We start from the raw sequence: 20,786 nt of genomic DNA, 5'->3' as shown, positions 1-20,786 counted from the left end.
GTGGGACGAGCGGTGAGGAAGCCAGGGGCTGTGGCAGCTCGCCCCCCCATCGCCCGTATCCAACAGAAGCGGCGGGATTCAAAGTGCTGGGGTGGGGGGGTGTCCCGACAGCCCCCCACCCCAGCACTTTGAATCCAGCAGCTTCTGCTGGATACGGGCGGTGGGTGGGACGAGCGGTGCGGAAGCCAGGGGTGTGGCAGCTCGCCCCCCCATCGCCGGTATCCAGCAGAAGCGGCGGGATTCAAAGGGATTCAAGGCTAACTTCTGCGCTTGGCTTGAGGACTCAGCTGGGAAGCGGCACGGGTGTTTTAAAAGGTCTCCGCCGGCATGGGGGGCTTCCTACCCCCCCCCCGAACCCCCAACCCGGGTTTGGGGGGGTGCTAAGAAGCCCCCCATGCCGGCGGAGACCTTTTAAAACACCCGTGCCGCTTCCCAACTGAGTCCCGAAGCCAAACGAACCCGGGTGGCCGGGCGAGCAGCGAGCAAATGGCGGGTGGCCGGGCGAAGGGCGGGCGAACGGAGGGCGAGCGGGTGCTGGGGGGGCTTCTCGCCCTCCCGCCAGCAAGAGGGGAAAGACCCAGGGAAGCCGCCCAGCAGCTGATCTGCCCGGCGGGGAACACCATCTACGCAAACACCATCTACGCATGTGTGGCCATAGGAAAAAAGGGCGCACATGCGCAGATGGTGTTTTTACTTCCAGGTTGAAAAATCGCGATGTAGCCCATTCGCAATGGTCGGGGACGCAATAACCGGGGGATCACTGTACATAGATGCAGCCAAACATAGAGACAAAACATTTGAAAGAACATTTGAAAGAAACAGAATCTACTAGACAATCCATTCCTTTTTTCCTTATTAAAGCTGGGAAGTATTCAGTGTACAAAGCCTTCTTAGTGGAAATACTTTACAAGAACAGAAAAGGAGCATCTGTGAAGACAAAGCTTCAAGGATACTTAGATATATAATTCGAAGTGTGTCCTCGGATGCTTGGAGAAGTTCAAGAAGATAGTCAATGGGAATTAGTCTGCACAGAATACAAACCCAAGTGTTTGTGACTATCATGAGATGGATACAGATTTGACGTTACTCATAAAGGTTGCTCTAAGGAGACCATATGCTAAATAAATAAATGAGTTCGTTGAGAAGAATGAAAAGTTCCACTATAATTCTAAGGAGCCAAGAGAGGTAATTGAAGCTCTCTCCCACTGAAGCCCTTCTCTGCTTCCCTTCAGGGTGATGGATGCTCACTGCCTTCACCTGTGTGAATCAAATCATTTGGTTACTGAAGAAGCTTCTTGGATGAGAAGAAAAACGTTCTTCAAAGGAAAGTTCAGTTGCCTCTTGAAAAAGCACCTTTGGGACAACCATGACCTGGATGACTGAGAATCTCCTTTGACAAATAATTTGGCTAATTTCTTTCCCCTTTTCCTAGAGTTTCACTTCAGATATCTGCAGCATGCTGCTTGTGGATGTGGGAAATGATGTGGTTTCCCTACCCAGTCTTGCTTTCCTCAGATGAAGTGGGGGGAGTTAAATGCAAAGTATCAAGACTGAGAACTATTCTCTGTTTCTTCTTCAGCTCCACTGGCAGCTAACTGTACCCAGTGTACTCCCAACACTTTACCCTTAGATTATCTATGGTTGACCAATCCAGATTCCTAAGAGGTCAGTAAGGGGCGAGTACAAGTGCACTAGAGAGCCTTCCGTCCCCTGTCCTATTGCTCTCCTATATCTCCTATACCTTTCCTCTATTCCTATATCTCTTATTCTATTATTTCATTGATATGTTCTATTACTATACCTTCTTTTCTATTATTTCTTAGATACATTTTACTATGAGTATCTCCTCTATAACCTTCATCATGTATTTTACTATGTGTATATAGATATATACCCACTAAAACCCTCATTGTGTATTGGACAAAATAAACAAACAAACAAACAAACAAATAAATAAATAAATAAATAAATAAATAAATAAATATAAAAAAAATGAAGTCATTGCTAGGTCCTGCATATGTTCCTCCATTGCAGATTGAGAATCTCTAATAAGGCTGCCTCCATTTTCCCCAGCATTCGTGCCTGGCTTTGTATTTTACTAACTGCTCCAGAGTAATATAGATCCAGGATAATGTGTTCATAAAAGAAAGGATTTTTTTTGAGGGGGGGGATTGATCAAAAAATAGCAATTAGACTAAAGTGACCAGATTATAACCTCAGTAAAGTGGGACACCATTGCGAGGGGGAGCAGGCAGACGGATGGACGGACAGAAGGCAGCATGAGCCCAAACTCACGCAGGCTTCAACTGGGCCCTGTTGTAAAGCCTCTTCCCCTCAGAGCCTGGTGACCAAGTGTGTTACCCCCCCAGCCCCCCTCAGATAGTAGAAAAGCATAGCCGAGGGGTGGAGGGCACAGAATACCACAAGCAGGCAACAAGCCTTTTGCAGCGAAGCGCCGGGCAGCTCCATCTTGGAGAGCGAACTTTTTTTTATTTAACCAAGTCATGTAGAGACACCTCATGGCTGTGTCCAGGAGCAAAGCACGCCGGAGCGGCAGCAAAACCTCAAATGCAGTGCTCACCTGCCAGCTGCTTGCAGCCTACTCGCCAGTGGAAAAGGAGGAAAGTCATAATGTCAGGCGGAGTCTCCTCCTCATCCTCTTACTGAACTGCTACTGTTGGGGCCGCGCCTCCCGGGGTGAAAGTTGCACCCAGTAGAGTCCCATCCATCCCCACCTGTTGTGGTTCCGTCTGAGGCCCCTCAGGGAACGGCTGATCTTCTGTCGGTTTCCAGCTCAGAGGGAGAGGATGAGGAACAGGAGGTGCAGGCAGACGAGGAGGAGGAATCCCAGGCTGAAGAAGAGGGAGGACAGCCAGAGTCCCCCCAGAGGGAGCTCTCCCCAGCAAGCAGCCTGGATTCCTTAGAGGAAAATGCACAAGCCATAATTGATCTGCGACAGAGAAGAGCTACACAGCGAAGGGACCAATTGGCTAGGTACTTTCAGCATTAAAGAGGCAACAGCTGGGTTCGGGTGTGGTGCTCTTTGGAAAGGCTAAAAGGCAGACCCACCCTTCCTGGCTCGTGGAGTTTTATCTTTGAGAGTCTTGGGACCTGGCTGTGAACTTTGGCGTCTTGGAATCCTGGTTTGTGCCTTTGACTACTGAAACCTTGGGGTGGGTGTGCCAGCAAGAAGCTTGCTGTATTGTCTGGACATCAGGACTCTGCTGTAAAGTATTATAGCCTGTCTGTTGGGAAGAACAGGTTTTCCTCTGTGTTTATTTTTTCCAGCTATAAAGTACTTTTGCTTTTACCAGAGTGTCTGGCTGTTTTTTCCAGTTGGTGTTGAGGTCTGGGGGAACCCAGACAGAACACCACCGAGCTTGGGAGCTGAGGGGCTGCATCATCCCATCCAACCCCGCTGAGCTTGGGAGCTGGTGACGCAGCCACCCCAATAGAAAAATAATAAGAGAGCAGGGTGGGAGATAATGTCAGAGGCCTTATATGAAGAACATTTTTCCAGATTAAAGGATTTTGATGCTGTTGGTTCAGTGTAAAAATGCTCACATCAATCATGCAGGAGAAACATTTTGCAGGAGCCAAATTTCCACTATAATACATTAGAACCTCCTTGTGGATTAAAAGAGTCTTGCAAAAGGTCCCCCTACAGTGACCCTAGACTTTTATTTGACTTCAGGTTCCTGGTGCTTAGAAGAAATTAATTGGAAAGTTAATGCTGGTTTGAGAATTCTGGGAATTAAAATCCACAACTTGTTAAAGTTGAGAAATCCTGGTCTATTTAATGAATAAAGATGTTGTAAGACCTTATACACAGTGAGGCTTCAGATATTGGAAGTCCTTGCCCTTTGTCTTCATTTGAGGAAATCAGAGGTGGGATTCAGCAGATTCTGACCAGTTCTGGAGAACCAGTAGCAGAATTTTGAGTAGTTCAGAGAACTGATAAATACCACCTTTCACTGGCCCACCCCCATCTATTCTCTGCCTCCCGAGTCCCAGCTGATTGGGAGGAAATGGGGATTTTGCAGTAACCTTCCCCTGGAGTTGGGTGGGAATGGAGATTTTACAGTATCCTTCCCACGCCCAATAAGCCACGCCTATAGAACCGGTAATTAAAAAAAATGAAAACCCATCACTGGAGCAAACGAATTAATCTTGCACTATAAGTCTTCGGAGAGGGGCGGCATATAAATCTAAATAATAATAATAATAATAATAATAATTTCCATACTAAGAACTAAGGCTAAACATTTGAGAATGGCTGAAAATGGTAGAATACTATTGCTTGTTCAAATGTTAATCATAGTTTCCTAGGTTATATTTCAGAAGAATTCTTGACAAATTTGATACTTTATGTTAAAAAAATTCCCCAGACCATGAGAATAAAAGCTAAAAGACCACATGATATATATATCATATAAACATTTATTAAACATAACATATATCAACACATAACATATATCAACACATAACATAAAGACACCAATATGATATCACTGTATCATATCAGGACCAATTAAAGACACTCAAAAGGTGTACTCAAAAAGGTAAAGTACCTAACTTCAAGAACCATCTTTTATAGTAGTTTCATGTCTAATTTACACCCCCTTCCTCCTGTCCATATATGGGGTTGTCTTGCATCCAATTTCATCATAGTTCCTTGGAACTCTCTAGATTAATCCATCAAGACTTTATGAATGTTTATTGGCCTAAACAATAGGATTTCTTCATCTTGTTACGGGATGTAAACATGTTTTTGTACATTCTTGCTTTTCTGGCAAGAACTACTGTCCAAAAGGTCGGAAGTTTAGTACTCTAATAAGAGTGTTTTGTATCCATCTAGGCCTTAGATGCCTAGATTCTATAGATTCTATAGATTCTTCTCTCAATCCCTCCTCTTTTTCTTCTAAGAATTATTTATTCAAATTCTTGGAATATTTCCATCATAATGCAGACCACCCAATTCGTGGGGATATTCATCCTTATGTCAGCGGGCCTTCCATCAGATAAAGCAAACCAGCATACATTTGATACAGATACAGTTTACAGAACTCAATACGTAACTTAATACAATGCTTATAATAACTCCTACAAATGAGTCTGGCAACCAAGAGTTGGAGTGTTCCATATGTCACTAGATGTAGCATTGTATGATTCTACTCCTTACTACGGCTTCTTGTGTCGTATCTCTACTTGAATAACTCATCTCCCATGTCTATATCCATATGTCTTTATGGTCACTCTATTTCACATTATAGATTCATTATCTCCCTTTCTATTGCACAGGTACAATACCTCATTTGCTTAAGTTGAGTTCCTTAAGGCATATCAGGGACGTATACTCAACAAATCATCTTATATGTTTATACTACTCCCACCTTACTACTCCTTGTATCTTATCCATAAGTGTGGGATATGTCACCAATTACATTCTATTCTCCAGGCCTTGATCAAACAACATTTGTAAAGATAGGCCTCTAAATAAACCATTATCTTGGTATATGTTTATAATGGGGTACATATACCATTTCTCCTCCTTCTGGGACATGTTTATGTAATGCCTACTAATACATGACTATCATGTTATAGTGTAGAATGATTTTTTCTGCTCAGTTACCTTTTCACAAATGACCCATTTGTTTACAAAAAATGTTACCTCCATAAATGTTAGATTTGTCTATTGTGCAGGGCTCATCTAATCCAGTTGCAAGAATGCACAAGGGCTTCAGCCTTTTTCCCTTTCCAGCAACTCTATGGATAATTGTGTTCACACCTCTTGCCTATATATTACATACTAATTAGCTGGTAACATATTTCCCTACAATCACCAGGCATATTTTACTCTGTCCATTTAGAACAATTCAAGAAAACTTTTAAACTATGGGAAAATGCTGTAAAGATTTATCTTTAAGCCTGATATCTAACGGCTAGTGGCCACTATGGACGCCTAGATATAAATGAATTATATGAGTCTATCATGAATGCAGTTCACTTTTCTACAAGACTATGAAGTACACTTTTACAAAACCAAGCTTGCAGATATAGAGTAAGCTTACTGAAAAGTAAAATGCAATTCTACAAGTTTTTTATTCTACAGATTTGCAAACAGAACAAGCACAGTGGAGCCATCAGTAAAATCAAACTCATTCCATGTCTGAAAATTATGCTGTGTGAATTGGACTTCATACAGCTGAGTATATCAAATATAATTTGATTTGATTTGTTTTAATTAATTTAATTTAATTTAATTTAATTCTATGCCCTCCAACTCCTGAGGGACTCTGGACGGCTTGCAACAGGGTATAGAAAATACATTTTAAAACATCATAAAAGATTTAAAAAATAAAGGGGAGAGAAGGTGTAAGAAAGTGGATATTACAGGTGGGATAGCCACATGAGATAAAAAGAGGGGATTGGAGAGAAGGATGCTTGAGATAGACTGAATAATAAAAATTAAAATTGGAATGCAACCTACATTATTGTATTATTGTCTTTAAGTGATAATATACACATATTGATTTGTATATGCAATGTTATGTCTGCTTTTTGTTGTGGAGAAAAAAAACTTTTATGAGAACCACTGCCATAGACTGAGTAGACTAGTTTAAGCATATCTGTGATACAATTAGGAAAAGGATTCCTGCATGTGACACATGTACAACTAAGGCTAGTAACCTTTTCTATGTAGTACTAATAAAAGTATTAAATGAAAACCTTGACTCACTGAAGTGTCAAACTCAATCACGTCTCGTGACATATCATGATGTTTTTTGCCTTTGTGCAGCTGGGATGGGTGTGGCCTGTGCATGATGATATGACTGTATTTTGAATGAGTCTGGTTGAATAGTTTTTAAATTGTTTGGGTTTTAGTCTTGTTTTATACTTGGGTTTTTTATTTTGTACTTTGCATTGATTTTATTATATAAGCCTCCATGAGTCCCTGTAGAGAAGGGTGGCCTAGACCAGTGTTTCCCAACCTTGGCAACTTGAAGTCCAAATATCTTGAAGTTGCCAAGGTTGGGAAACACTGGCCTAGACATCCAAGTAAATAAATAAATAATTGTTGCATCCAACGCATGGATTGCCGATAGCCACATAGAAGCAAGTATCAATGAACTTCAGTTCTGAGAATATGCTGCTCAGATTTTGGCTCTTTAGCAAGTCATTAAGAAATCTATGAATACATGGAAAATTACTGTATATTTTCTTGATATAGAGAAAACATGGGATAAAATGAATGGCCTGAATTAGGACATGTTTTGCATAATTATAGAGAGATAATTGCTGAATAATAAAAATCATGAGTGCTTAGTGAATGGTTCAAGGCTGGGCAGGGAATAAAACAAAGGTGTTTCATATCCCTTTATTTGTTTTAATGTTTGCATGGATAAATATTGTGTTTGTGGTAAAGATGTTTTAATTAGGAGTGTAAGTGCATTATACACAGACAACGTAGAAAAATCCAAATGATTTATTGTGGATATTAGAAATACTGCTTCATTAATTTAGAAGTATGAATCTGAAAATTAACTATAAAAAATTAGGATGGTTGTTTGATGATGAAAATGAAATAGAACAATGGCTCAGTGGGTAGATTAGTATCAGAGAACAATTTGTTTTTAGGTTGGTCAAATAGTGCTTTAACGTCATTTTATTTTCAGCAAAGTTGGACACCAAGAAGAGAGATCTGGTCTAGGGAGGAAATGGCTCATTTTATTGGTCAGGTAGATAGAAGGACAAATATACATGTACTCATGAACAAGAGTACAGGAACTCTTTCTCACCACTGTAACCTTTTCTCATTTTTTGTCTGCACCATGATTTAATAAATAAAAATGGATAAATGGAAGCATGCCTATTTGCAGTATCTCCATAGTATTTGTATTTGTAAATCCTAGCTTAGCACCATGTGTGAATCAGGACACAACTAAAAGAAAGCATGACATAGAGTTGTAGGTGAGCCAAACTAGTGTGACAATTTCAGTTCAATCTAAATCTCCCAAGAGAAATTCGCAACTAAAAATTCGCAGTTAAAATGAGCAGAGAGCTGAGAGAAGGAAGGATCAGACCACAGACTTTTGTGCCAAAATTGATGAGTCCTCATAGATATGCATTTAAATGCACAGGATAAGCTGGGATTGTTCATGTTGTCTTAATATGAGGAGTCCTGGTGGCACAGTGGGTACAAGGCTGTATTGCAAGCTAATTCTGCCTAGAACCAGAAATTCAATCTTGACCAATTGAAGCTTGACTCAGTCTTCCATCTTTTTGAGATTGGTAAAATGAGGACTCAGATTGATGGGGGCAATATGCTGACATTGCAAATCACTTAGAGTGGACTGTAAAACACTGTGAAGCAGCATGTAAGTCTAAGTGCTATTGCTATTATTATTAATATGGACATCCTGAAAACACTACAGTTTTGATAAATGAAAATGTATAAATGCAAAGTGTGTTTGTGACAAAAAACATTAATAATGTGCAAATCAGAATAAGTCCAGTGGCAAATGCAACATCTGCTCCATCATTTTTCGAAAGTGCTTACTATATTATTTACAAACTTCTTACAGTCTCTTCAAATAGAATCTATAGCCCAAATACATTAGTAGGCTGAGTTTTCATTATAATTTTAAATGTTTTAAAAATAAATGCTACTTTTAAATTTTTAGTTTATAAATTTGTGAGACTCTGAGGACTCAACATCCTTTTCCATATTTTAGAATTTAGTACTAGGTCAAGCATATGCAGGAATGTGCCAAATACCAGCAGCTTTTACTCTGAAAAAGCAACTCCTAATTGACAAAGAGTGGAGAAGATATACTTGAAATACAAAGCTCATAAAATTCCTTCAGCATTCGGATTCCCTAACTATCTACTCTCATCACATTCAATTTTGCCTTATATCTCCGAATCACAGCTGAATCACAGGGACTTGCCCCCTAAATCCATTTCTGTGAGGAAGATGGAAAAGGGCATGTTACAGGAATACCTCCTGACTGACTTGAAGGTGCCTCAAAGCTATGAACTTCGCTTGACACCCATAACCCGGTTTGGGATGGGGGACATCGCTACTCGCATCATCCACTATATAGAACGTGAGTGTCTCTTTCTCTCCATTACTTGATGGTTTTTGAACCCCCAAAGGCAGGTATTAACTGAAGGAAATGTATTTCTTTTGACAAAGTCTTAATAGACCTGCATTATTCAGAGAAACCTTTTTTCCCACTGATCTTCCCCATATATATTGAACAACAAATCTCAAAATTTCCTAGTGGAAAATTGTAAGAGTTATATCTCAACATCTCCAGAGATCAAGGTGATTTTTTTTTAATATCATATACAATATGTGCTCCTCAGACTATCTTCCAAGTAAACTGGTCTCAGTGTTTGATTACCCTCACCAAAGCAGCAGTTAATGTGAAACGTGTCATCAGTTTGCTTCCAACTATTAGGTTACGTGGTGATTACTATCCATGAATCATTTTTCAGTGGGAAATGAATAAACAGTACATAGTTCAATGACCAAATAGCATCTTCGGTAAGTGTATTCAATTTAGAAAGATACCATCAATCAAATCTTTATTATGATCATAGACCACTGAAAGGTACAAGGTCCAGAAGAATTTGTGAGCCTTGACTTTAGTTTCTAATGGATATCAAACCTTTTTCTATCACACATTTTAGTATGGAATATAAAGATGGACATCGATTTATGCAAGTATGCTATATAGTATTTTAATGGGAAAACAACAGGTATCAAATTCTTTAGACATGGAGCTTTCTCCTACAGGATTTAATACTCTCCCAAACTTCATTTCATATAAAATTTAGTCTAATTACATGACAGAAGGTACAACTTTTCCCAAATATTGGCATCCATTCTTTCAAGTTATCTTAATCCCCACCCAGTTCCATGAAAGAATGGGATCCTTTGATGTTTTCAATCCTGAGGAAACCACCCAGAATCGCTTGATGAATGCATAGACGGATGAAAAAGTAAATAAATATAATACATTTCTTATTTCTCAAAAAGAACATGATTTCTTGTGGCCAATCTCTGTTGGTGCAATTTTCAAGGTTTAAATTGTAAATTGTCTGCATTCAATCTCAACTTTCAATTTGCCCAGGAACAAAAGGATACAAGTATTTAATCAGATCAAAATCCAGGTACTTGGGGTTTTTTTCTCTTACATCTTCAAATGTGTCAATATAAAAGTATTATTATAAATCTATTTCTGTTTCCTTTCTCAGCAATCGGCTACCCTAACCCAGTAGGTAAGTGATTATTCCTCTATACTTTCTTTATCTTTGTGTGTGTCTCGCTTCTTAGAATTGAAGTGGAATCTTAAGAGTGAAAAACATACTTTGAAATTAAAATGTATTGAAAATCCTTGCTTACCATATATAGTAAAATAAATTTAATACACTTGGAATAATTTTCACTTATACCAAGCCACTGTTTGTTTTCCGGATCAATGCCACTTTTATATATTTTACATTTTTTCTTCTTTAAGAAAAAATATTGTAAATATATCTAATAAATGAAGTGTTTATCAACAAAGAATCAGCTGAACCAGGGAATACAGCCAGACATAAAGGAAGATGCTATATGCATACATATGATGTATGATGTATGCAGTGCCTAAACTTAGAGTAGGATTAGGATTTAAACAAAAAGTAACAGTAAAGTAATGAAGACCCAGAAAAGACAATTTAATCTATTTGTATTGAGCACAACTTTATTGCTCAAGCTAATTTCACAGCAATCTTCTCAGAATGGCAGTTTTCCCCCAGAAAGACTAGGTAAGGCTCAACAGTATTCAAGGAGAGCCAGACCTTGCCTTCTTGTGTCTACATGACAATTCCAGATTAATCCCCCACTGATTTCGCCTCCTGAGTGGGATGGTCTGTCTCCAACAACTTGATCATTATAAACTGACCATTAGAAGACAGTGAAGAGTCAGTTGTTGAGACTGTTACAACCCAGGTTAGGCTAGCTTTAACTTTTCTGAGGTTACATTCAGTGATGGCCTCATATGGGTACGGTCAGGTACACAGAACCGGTAGAAAAAATTTGGTCAGATACGCAAAACCGGTAGAAACATTTTGAATTTTTTTCTCCCCGGCCTTCTGGGCTCTGGGTATGTTTTTCCTATTGCAGTAAATGAGGTGGAACTTGTATAATTTTATAAGAGCTGTGTATGTCTGTGTGTACATACACTTTATATAGTAGATAATGTATATTTTTATGTGCCTTGTGTAATATGTATGCACAGATATGACATGTATACATAAAATCAAATAATATATTTTGGATGTTCAGTAATAGATAGGGAAATTGTATCTCTCTGAGGTGAGGAGAGGCCAGGCAGCAACCCTAACCCAAACCGTTGATGTGAGTGATGTCAGGTTGGCCATCTTTAAGCCAGTTACATGACCTTTAAGCCAACTCTCAGTCACATGATCATCAAGCCACTCCTACCTAGTCACACGGCCAGCAAGCCACACCCACAAAATAAGCCATACCCACAGTGTGGTAGTAAAATCTTTTGCAGCTCTTCACAGGTTACACTGTTAATCCATCAAGCCCAATTGTTGTCTAGTGATATGGACAACACATCTCCAGAATTCCATCACCTGCCGCCAGGGATGGTCTACTGCCCAGATGGGGGGAAATGCACTGGGGTAATGAAAATGGAGCTCCACCACAGAACACCTAATTTGCACTGAAAGATGTTGAAAGAAAATGCAGGGCATCCTGCATAAGCCCCACCCACTGTGTGGTAGTAAAAATTTTGGTAGCCCTTCACTGCCTGCTGCTGAATCCTTTTAACTAGAGATCTACAAGTAAATCATTTATTCCTACCCACTCTATTTGTTATGCCAGTGAATATGAATGTAGTTAATCTAAGAACAGGATGCCATGCAGAATTATTTGAACTTGATCCAAGGCTCTGACCCATCACATACAGACCATACCATATTTACCTGGAAATAAATAAACAGCTACATAAAGATCAATAAGAAGAGAAGAGTCACAATATTTTAGTCAGGGTTAGCTTCTTCCATAAGTCAGGTTCTCTTTTCAGTTGTATGGCTCACTTGCAAAAAAATAAATAAATCCAAAATTGAATCACAGAAAGAAAAGAAAGTTGATGTTGGTGATATTACTGTTGTTGTATATATGTAGTTATTTACAAATCTACTTATCATCTAGGAAAACCAACATTTGCTCTGGTACTTAATGCTAGAATCTCACTCTATTCATAATGTTTGTATTGATTTGCCTTGAACTATAAGCTCCCATTATCTTCAAAATGCCATGTCCCCAGAGTTTTGAAAGGACAGAGTGATTCTGAAGGAAAATTATTATTTGGGACAGTTCAGAAAACTGTGGAGTTTGGCTGCAAACCTGTGCTCTCCAAATAATGTTAACTCTTTATTATTTATACAAATAGAAACTAGGCTAGAATATGAAATAATCCATTATAGAGTGTTGACTTTGAATAATATTTTGCAAATAAAAATTATCTTTGTATATGAATAATTTAGACAAATATATACTTCTGCTTTGCCAAAGATTCCTTAGTCTTTTAAAAAGTTTTAAAATTCTTAATATTAAAATTGGTATCTATATTTACTTTCTATCTATCTATCTATCTATCTATCTATCTATCTATCTATCTATCTATCTATCTATCACTGTCATCTTCAACACACACCCCACTAAGCCAATCATATTCTTTGCTATCCAAGAATCTTTAGTGTCATTTCAAAGATCCTTCTTAAATAAGCCTCTTAAACAAGCAAAAGAGGGCAGTTCATTCCAAAATTGTTTAGCTCCATCGCTAGAGGTTTTTAAGAAAAGATTGGACATTTATCTGAAATGTTATAGGGTGAACTGCTTGAGCAGGGGTTGGAAAAGAAACCTCCAAGGTCCTTTTCAACTGTGTTATTCTGTTAAGATTTGAATTGAGGGCCTTAGATTCTACTACCACAGAGTAGCCTGCATCAAAATGAAAAACTCTTTTCTTTCAACATGATTCAGTTTCTCGGTTCCCACAATGTAAATGCTGCTGCATTTCTCATTATTATGGTTGACCCTTCCATTGAATCCCTTGTGGGAAATGAATTTAAAAAGTTAGCATAATGTGTTCCCTAGATTCTGTAATGATTCCCTCTTGGAAGATTAGAAACATTTTCTTCCTTTTTTGTATCTGTTCATTTCCTCCTGTACTAAATTGTTCAACTGCTGTTTGTAAGACGTTGTAGGGAAGGCACTGGGCAATTGGTTTCTAAGGATGATAGGACTATCACACATGGCTGTCCAATAAATTTCTGTTGTAGCCCACCAGCTGCCAGTGAAGTTGGTGGCAGACTCGGACGATGAGGAGGTTGGGGTGGAACTTAGGCCAGTTCTAGAGTCTGGGGAAGGCTGTGATGGATGCTCTGCATAAGGCACAGAGATAGATCCAGTGCCGTCCAACATTTCCCAACCACTGGAGAGGAAGCTGCCTTTGGAGGCTGAGATAAGTGAGGAGGAAGAACAGCTGGGGCATATTCCAGGTGCACGTATACATAGAATAGTTAGGAGAGGAGAACAGAAGACAAGGAATCGACTCGGGAAGCAATGCACACGTGGATGCTGAATGGCCTCTTCCTGGTTGGAAATTAAAAGAAAGGGGAGTAGTTGTCGTAGGAGACAAAAGTTCATAGTTCTGAAGATTTTGGCTAATTGTGTTTCCTGCCACAAAGACTGCTTGCCTTCTGTCTGGGAGCTCAAGGCTTGAAATTATCCCAAGGAACTGATGAGGTCTGTACTGCAGTTAACTCCTTAAAGGACTAATTCCTGGACTTTTTGGTGGGTGAATGCAATTATTTCACAAGAGGAAAATAAAGAGGGGGGGGGGGGTTTGGGACAAGGAGTCTGTTTCTTGTTTCTGCTGGATCAGAACAATTTCCATGGATCAGAGTGAAAGTCAGAGATTAATATCATACTTTCATAATCTGCTTTCTCTTTGGTTGATAAGATTTTTCTGCATTATTAGGGCTTGCATGTCATAGGTTGTAGAAGCTACATAGTTAATGGAGTGTTATTTTCAAGACATTTTGTGATGACATGGGAACAAAATTTAATTTTGAATGTTTGCCTTCATTCTTGATTTGACTGGCCCCTTACTAGTTTTTGATCACAAAAGTTATGAGAATCTTCCCTTCCTGGGATGGCATTAATATCAGAATTAAAGCCTATTATACTCACTTTCTATTCCCCCCTTAAACTTTTAATTAGTTCTACTTGTGAGTTTTTAAATAGATATTGTGTCGCAGCCTTGAAATCCTAAGTAAATGGTGAAAGGAATGCTTTGACTGTGCTGGCTACATTATGGTCTTACATGTAAATAATTGTATAAAACGACAAAAAATACTGTTGCATGTCTGGTGGATTCACATAAGGAAGAAAAATCCAGTTTGTAGATAGATGTAGGGTTTGAACTTTTACGGGGTTTTTTATGTGCTGTGTTCTTTAATCTTCATGAATGAGCTTGCAGTTGAACTAATTTCAGACCACTTGCTACAAAACACAGATTCTGCAAAAGCAGATGCCAGCCTTAAGATGAAAAACAGCTTGACGTAAAGGGAAAGTGTACAAATAATCAGTTTTTAAGAAAGATACATTGACAAGGATGTATGTGCTTACTTAAACAGCCAATCCACAATAGACGTTGTCAGCTTTTGCATTGATAACAAATTATTTAGCAGAACTGTTGGGGGTATGAATGGGAGCTTCAATGTTTTCTCCTCACTTATAGTAAAAAAGCAAAAATTAAATCACAGAAATTGTTGGGTTTTAAAGAAGACAGAAAGGGCCACCAGTGGGGCGTCCTCTATTGCTGGTCCCACAGAGAGAATTATTTGTCCTATTTGTTGCAGCCTAATGGTGGGAAGGAGTGCTGATCAGGCAGAATCTATGGTTTTCTTTGAAAATACAGTACAGTTTATTACTTTATAGGCATGCCCAAATTTGGTTCCATTTCATTGCTGTGTCTTTACTTTTCCTTCTGTTCAAAGTTAGATTTTTAGATTAGTTTAATTTAGCATTGGCAATAAATTCAGTTCAGAATTGAAATCAGTGAACTTAAATACCACTTTATAATACCTTGGTAAAGCAACACTTGGAATACTGCATTCAGTTTTGGTCGCCATGATGCAAAAAGGATGCTGAGACTCTAGAAAGACTACAAAGAAGAGGAACAAAGATAATTAGGGGATTGGAGGCTAAAACATATGAAGAACAGTTGCAGGAACTAGGTATGTCTAGTTTAAGGAAAAGAAGGACTAGGGAAGACATGATAGCAGTGTTCCAATATCTCAGCGGTTGCCACAAAGAAAAGTGAATCAAGTTGTTCTCCAAAACACCTGAAGGTAGAACAAGAAGCAATGGATGGAAAATAATCCATGAGAAAAGCAATCTAGAACTGAGGATAAATTTTCTAATAGTGAGAACAATTAATCAGTGAAATAGCTTGCCTCCAGAAGTTGTGAATGCTCCAACACTGAAAAGCTTTTAAAAAGATATTAAATAACCTTTTGTCTGAAGTGGTGTAGGTTTTCCTGCCTATGCAGGGGGTTGGTCCCTTCCAACTCTGTTATTCTGTTATCCTTTGTCCATTCAGAAACCTGGTGACAAAGGTACAAATCAGTCAAGATCTGATTGGAATTCACAAGAAGACGTTGGATAACCATTTGTCTGAAGTGGTGTAGAGTTTCCTGCCTAAGCAGGGGTTTGGACTAGAAGACCTCCAAGATCCCTTCCAACTCTGTCATTCTATTCTATTCTATTCTACAGTGGAAGATGCAAATTGAAGCCTTCTACTTGAGCAAAGCTTCTGGTGATATTTTTCTTTAGAGAAGTGGTGAAGCCATTTGCCTACAGTCTCGCCTACAGCCCTGGGAATTTCTGGGGAACCCTTATGGAAATATCAACTAGACTTTACCCTACTTTGCTTCTCGAAGAGGTTTTCTAATGCCATAGTGCCATACATGGACACAAAACAAGTAGTGGCAATTCTGCTTTGTTGAAGGCACCGGGAAGGAGGAAGAGTGTTTTTATCTGCTAATGCTCACACAAAAAAATTTAACCAATAATAGTAGGGTTTCTTATAGGAATTAGGATTATATCTTATCTGATTAGAAATTCAAACTTAGTGCATCATCCATAGCTGAGGTTTCGTAGTAGGATTGGCTGAAATGAACAAGCCTCCCTTACAACCTTTAAAGCCATTCTGTGCCATATAGCTGCAATTGGACTTCAATCATCTTCGTGCCAATAAAATGTGTTGGAAGATCTGTTAAAGAGCTCACTTCTGTCCCAGCATCTCAGACCTGGACCTAAAACAGATTGTTTTGGTGATTTCCAGATCTCCTGCGTGCATGTTCTGCTTCTTCCCCAGTTACAGATGCTGGGCAGTTCCCAGCACTCAGCATTATAAACTTTGGCTAATTTGGATTAGGATGCTAATTAGAAATGAATGGACCGCGTAGAGAGCACTTAGTCAGGGTTAATTAGCGGTTAAGTGGCCAGCCAAGCTCCCTTTGGCTGCTGTGTTTACTTCACTGGCAGGGACTTTCACCAGCCAGCTGACTTTTCATAAGGTCTTCCAGTGCAAGTGCTCAGCAGAGCTTCACCGGTGGCTGCCCTTCAGTTCTAATCAATAAATTACTTTAAGCTGGCCCTTCGCATCCAGCACAGAGCCAAGCTGAATGAGCCTGCACGGTCTGCCCATTTTATTGAGCTTAAAACTAAGCCCTGTTCTAACCTGAGAGAAATGATATGTGGAATAAAATGAAGGAGGCCAAAAAACAAGCCAAGAAAGAGGAAAGGTGCACATATCTTCTTCAATAGTCCAAAAAAAGGTCTTGACACTCAAAGACACAGGAAAATGTGATATGCATAGAAGCCCTTCTCCCCAGTTTTCTATCGTTCCATGGGTATTCAGTTTAAATAAAGAGATTCTGCCGCCTACCTCCCCTCTTCCTATGTCACAAGTATCAGTCATTATTAAATTACTTCAGACCAGGAGAAAAAATATTAACCTCACTTACAATTCATGATGCCTGGAGTTTTTTTAGCACTTCTCAATTGATTGTTTTGCTTTGTATATATATTTTAAGGCTGTGGTCCTTTTATTCAGGACTGTTCTCTTATTTAATTATCTTTCTTTATGTGATCCATTTATGTTCAATTTCCATCTCTTTCCACTACTTTATGTTTGAGTATCAAGTTAGATTTTTTTTCATCCAGTCCTGGACTGATGGGATATAGCGTATGTAAAGAATTTGCAAACCATTATTTTCCTTTCAATAGAATAGAATTGAATAGAATATAATTTTTTATTGGCCAAGTGCGATTAAACATTTAAGGAATTTGTCTTGGTGCATAGGCTCTCAGTGTACATAAAAGAAAATATATGTTCATCGAGAATCATAAAGTATAACACTTAATGATAGTTTATGTACAAATAAGCAATCAAATCATATTAAGAACCAGTCAACGTAAATTGTAAGGATAAAGTGATAGTCATCACCTTAGGCCATTGGGTTTATTTCTTGTGGTATTTTTGTGCCATCTTCCTGAGAATTATGGAAACAATTCTCTTAAAATATACTTTCTGGAGTCAGTGGAACCAATCACAGCTCTAAAAGTACAATTTATGGGGTCATTGGGGAAAGATTTTACTAGTTTAGCAGAAGAGTAAGTCTGTAAGAAGTTCTTCTCGTTCTTCTAGTACTTTAATAACTTGGCAGGTCCAGAACAGAACAGAATGATAGGTTCATGCAAAATAGGAAGCCCTTTAGACAGATAAAATAATGCATATAATTGGCTGGCAACATAGGGCTTATTAAAAATGAGATTGGCATTATCACATCAATTAACAGCTAATTTGTCACATTTGTAACATTTAAAATTCTGGATTGCCTTTAAGAATAACCATCCATAAAATATGTTGCAATAGCATAGATACATTATAAAAGGAACCTGGGTAATCCTTGTGAAATTATACTGACTGTAGCTACTATGCTAAATGTGGTTATGCAAATGTCTGTAAGTCATCATCCCAACCAAGTTCATAAATTGTCAGTAAAATAATATGATTAATTTACAAATTAATAGTCTATAAAACAAGGGACTTCAAATAGTAGTTTGGGACTACAGCTGGAAGGAACTTCATTTGTTCCTTCCAGCTATACTTCACATCCTAGTTTTTTTCATCATATCAATGGAATTTGACATTATCCCAAAGCTGATCGCAGCTTTATCCATTTTTTTCTTTTGATTTTGTCCAGCATGTTTACTTCCCCCTAGCTTTGTGTCAGGTTATCTAGGACTTTTGATTCCCTTCTATGATCAATTCCATTCATAAGCAGCAAGCAGTTCATGAATATTCAATACTGAATTATGTAACACCAAACATTGAGGCACTGGACTCCCAACATAGGTATCCGTGCTTCCCCATAATCTTAGTTATTTTTTTATTATCATTTATTAAATTTGTATGCTGCCCCTCTCCGTAGACTGAAGTGTTTGTAGGGACATTTTAATATTCTTGACTATGGGGAGACAAAGCTATTGAAAACAAGTAACTTAGTGAATGAATGTGCCTATATGATCATCTTTACATCTATAATTAGTTTGCTAAGTTCATTTATAGATTCACTATTGGAAGATTTACAGAGGAGCCAAGCCTGTGAGGATGATGGCAACAAGGCGTGTATGGTTATCCTTGCTTTTTTATTCCTTGTAGGTGAAGACTGAATGGAATATATTTGTGCATGGCGAGCAGCAACGTTTTGAAGTGCTTGGAAAGTCATTGGGGAAATGTTAAAAAATATCACAACAAATCCACATGTTGTCTAGATCCATCCATCAAACAAATATGATCACAGTGTGTGCTTTGTTAAACTCATCTATAAACAGGCAGGACATTTTTCAATGTATAGATTTTTTTTACACTCTCCCATATTTATTTAAAGCTGAAGAAAAAGGCAGGGCTGTTAATTAGTCTTTGTGACTTCTTGCTGGCTTCAGTTTGTGGATAGGAGATACAACTTGTTCCATGAATTAGTGTTATACTCCCAGTGTAGAAGTATCATTATTACAAGGAAGTTATTTTTTTGTCTCCTGTATACTCCACCAGACAAGATCATGTTGGAATGATCTACTTATTAGGCACCTTGCCTGCCTACAGGTAACACCTGCCACTTTGAAGATGAGAAGATCTGTGGTTATATTCAGGACACAACAGACAACTTTGATTGGATTCGTCAAAGCAGGCTAACCCATGATCCGAAGCGCACTGCCAACACAGGCCCCAGCATGGATTTCAGTGGGACACCCGAAGGTGGGTAGGCCACCATTTTCCCAATTCAAGGTTATGCCCTTTGCTTTTCCTGCTTTTGAATTTACCATATTATGCTTCATCTTAACGAAATATATAAATAGAATAAAATATATAAAACATAGCACTCCTCCGTGAACACAGACTCTCTTAATCTGTATTAGACATGAGGCAGCTAATTTGCATGTTCTTATTCACATTAAATAACCAATTAAAACTCCCACAGCTTTGTTTAGAGGAATCAGGAGAACATTAGTCCTTGTTACTGGCTAATTACTGCTGCCAAATGTCCTTGTTTCATTGATGCATGCACAAGGGAAAGAAGCAATTGGGAAAACAAACATTCTAAAATGTCTGTCTGACTTCTGGAACAAGAGTCCAATAAAGTCTCCAGAACCTTTCCAAGCTTTCTCATGAAACTTTTCAAAAAAAGGTTATGATATATATATAAGACATGATGTGAAGTTGATTTTGGAAGCTCAGGGTAGTCAACTTCTCCTTTTACCTCATATCCAGAGCCCCAGTCTCTCTATGTTTCATGGTAATTACAGTGTATATAAGCACTTCTATTCCTGTCTTTTACTTTTTATAGAGAAACTTGAATATTCAAATACTAGGAATCCCCATCAGAAATGGGCAAAATAGTAGAGGTTCAAAATGACTAAGGAAAAATTCAGTAGGCTTAAAATGAATTGTCTTTGTCTTGTTACAGCTTCCATAAGATTTTGTTGCTATGTTCTGAGTGAACAAGGAATAAATACTGAGGAGAATGTAGAAACGGCCTATCTAATTTGCATTTCCCAATCAAAGCAAAATTCAACAAAGCATCGACAGAAACACTTTCATGAAGGGAGATTGCAATGTATGAACTCCCCAAAATAGGGAAAATGCACCCTAAAATGTACAACTCTGCAAGAGGCATATTAAAATTTTGGCGGTTAAAAATGCTTCTATTAAAATGTACTCAGGTTTTCATTCTCATTTAAAAAAATAAGGATGGTATTTTGTAGATGTGGAAATGACAAAGAATGATTTAAGCCTGAAAAATTAGAGGGTTTTTTTTAAAAAAATATCACTATCTTTTGTTCCTAGTGGAGACTTTGATATTGAGTATATTCCACTTGTTTGAATGTTCCTTAAAAACAATTGCTGAAAGGGCCAATGGCTCTCCCCCTTGCTTTGGAAACTTCTTAAATGCAACAGCTAGCTTTCATGTCTTACAGAATACTGGGCAAAATGATTCTCTGGCATGATCAGCATTTTATCATATTCTCCAGTACGCATGCATTTTAGGACAAGATTTATGGCAGGCAGACAGTCTTTCTATGGAAGCCTGGCTATTACAATTTTTACAACAGTACTAGTTGCAAACCT

The 20,786-nt window shown here is 38.4% G+C and overlaps 1 protein-coding gene across 2 annotated transcripts in view; it reads left to right on the top strand.

The window, feature by feature from the left end:
- Positions 1-20,786, top strand: part of MDGA1 (MAM domain containing glycosylphosphatidylinositol anchor 1) — a 401,506-nt gene that overhangs the window by 317,636 nt on the left and 63,084 nt on the right. For both annotated transcript variants that reach the window (XM_070734253.1, XM_070734254.1), the window contains exons 11-13: positions 8,933-9,110; positions 10,267-10,290; positions 19,263-19,415. In XM_070734253.1, coding sequence (XP_070590354.1) covers positions 8,933-9,110; positions 10,267-10,290; positions 19,263-19,415 — 355 coding nt within the window. The remainder of the gene's footprint in view (positions 1-8,932; positions 9,111-10,266; positions 10,291-19,262; positions 19,416-20,786) is intronic.

This window comes from Erythrolamprus reginae, chromosome 1 (assembly GCF_031021105.1).
Source record: "Erythrolamprus reginae isolate rEryReg1 chromosome 1, rEryReg1.hap1, whole genome shotgun sequence".
Lineage (NCBI taxonomy): Eukaryota > Metazoa > Chordata > Lepidosauria > Squamata > Dipsadidae > Erythrolamprus > Erythrolamprus reginae.
This window is presented reverse-complemented; position numbering and strand designations above follow the sequence as displayed.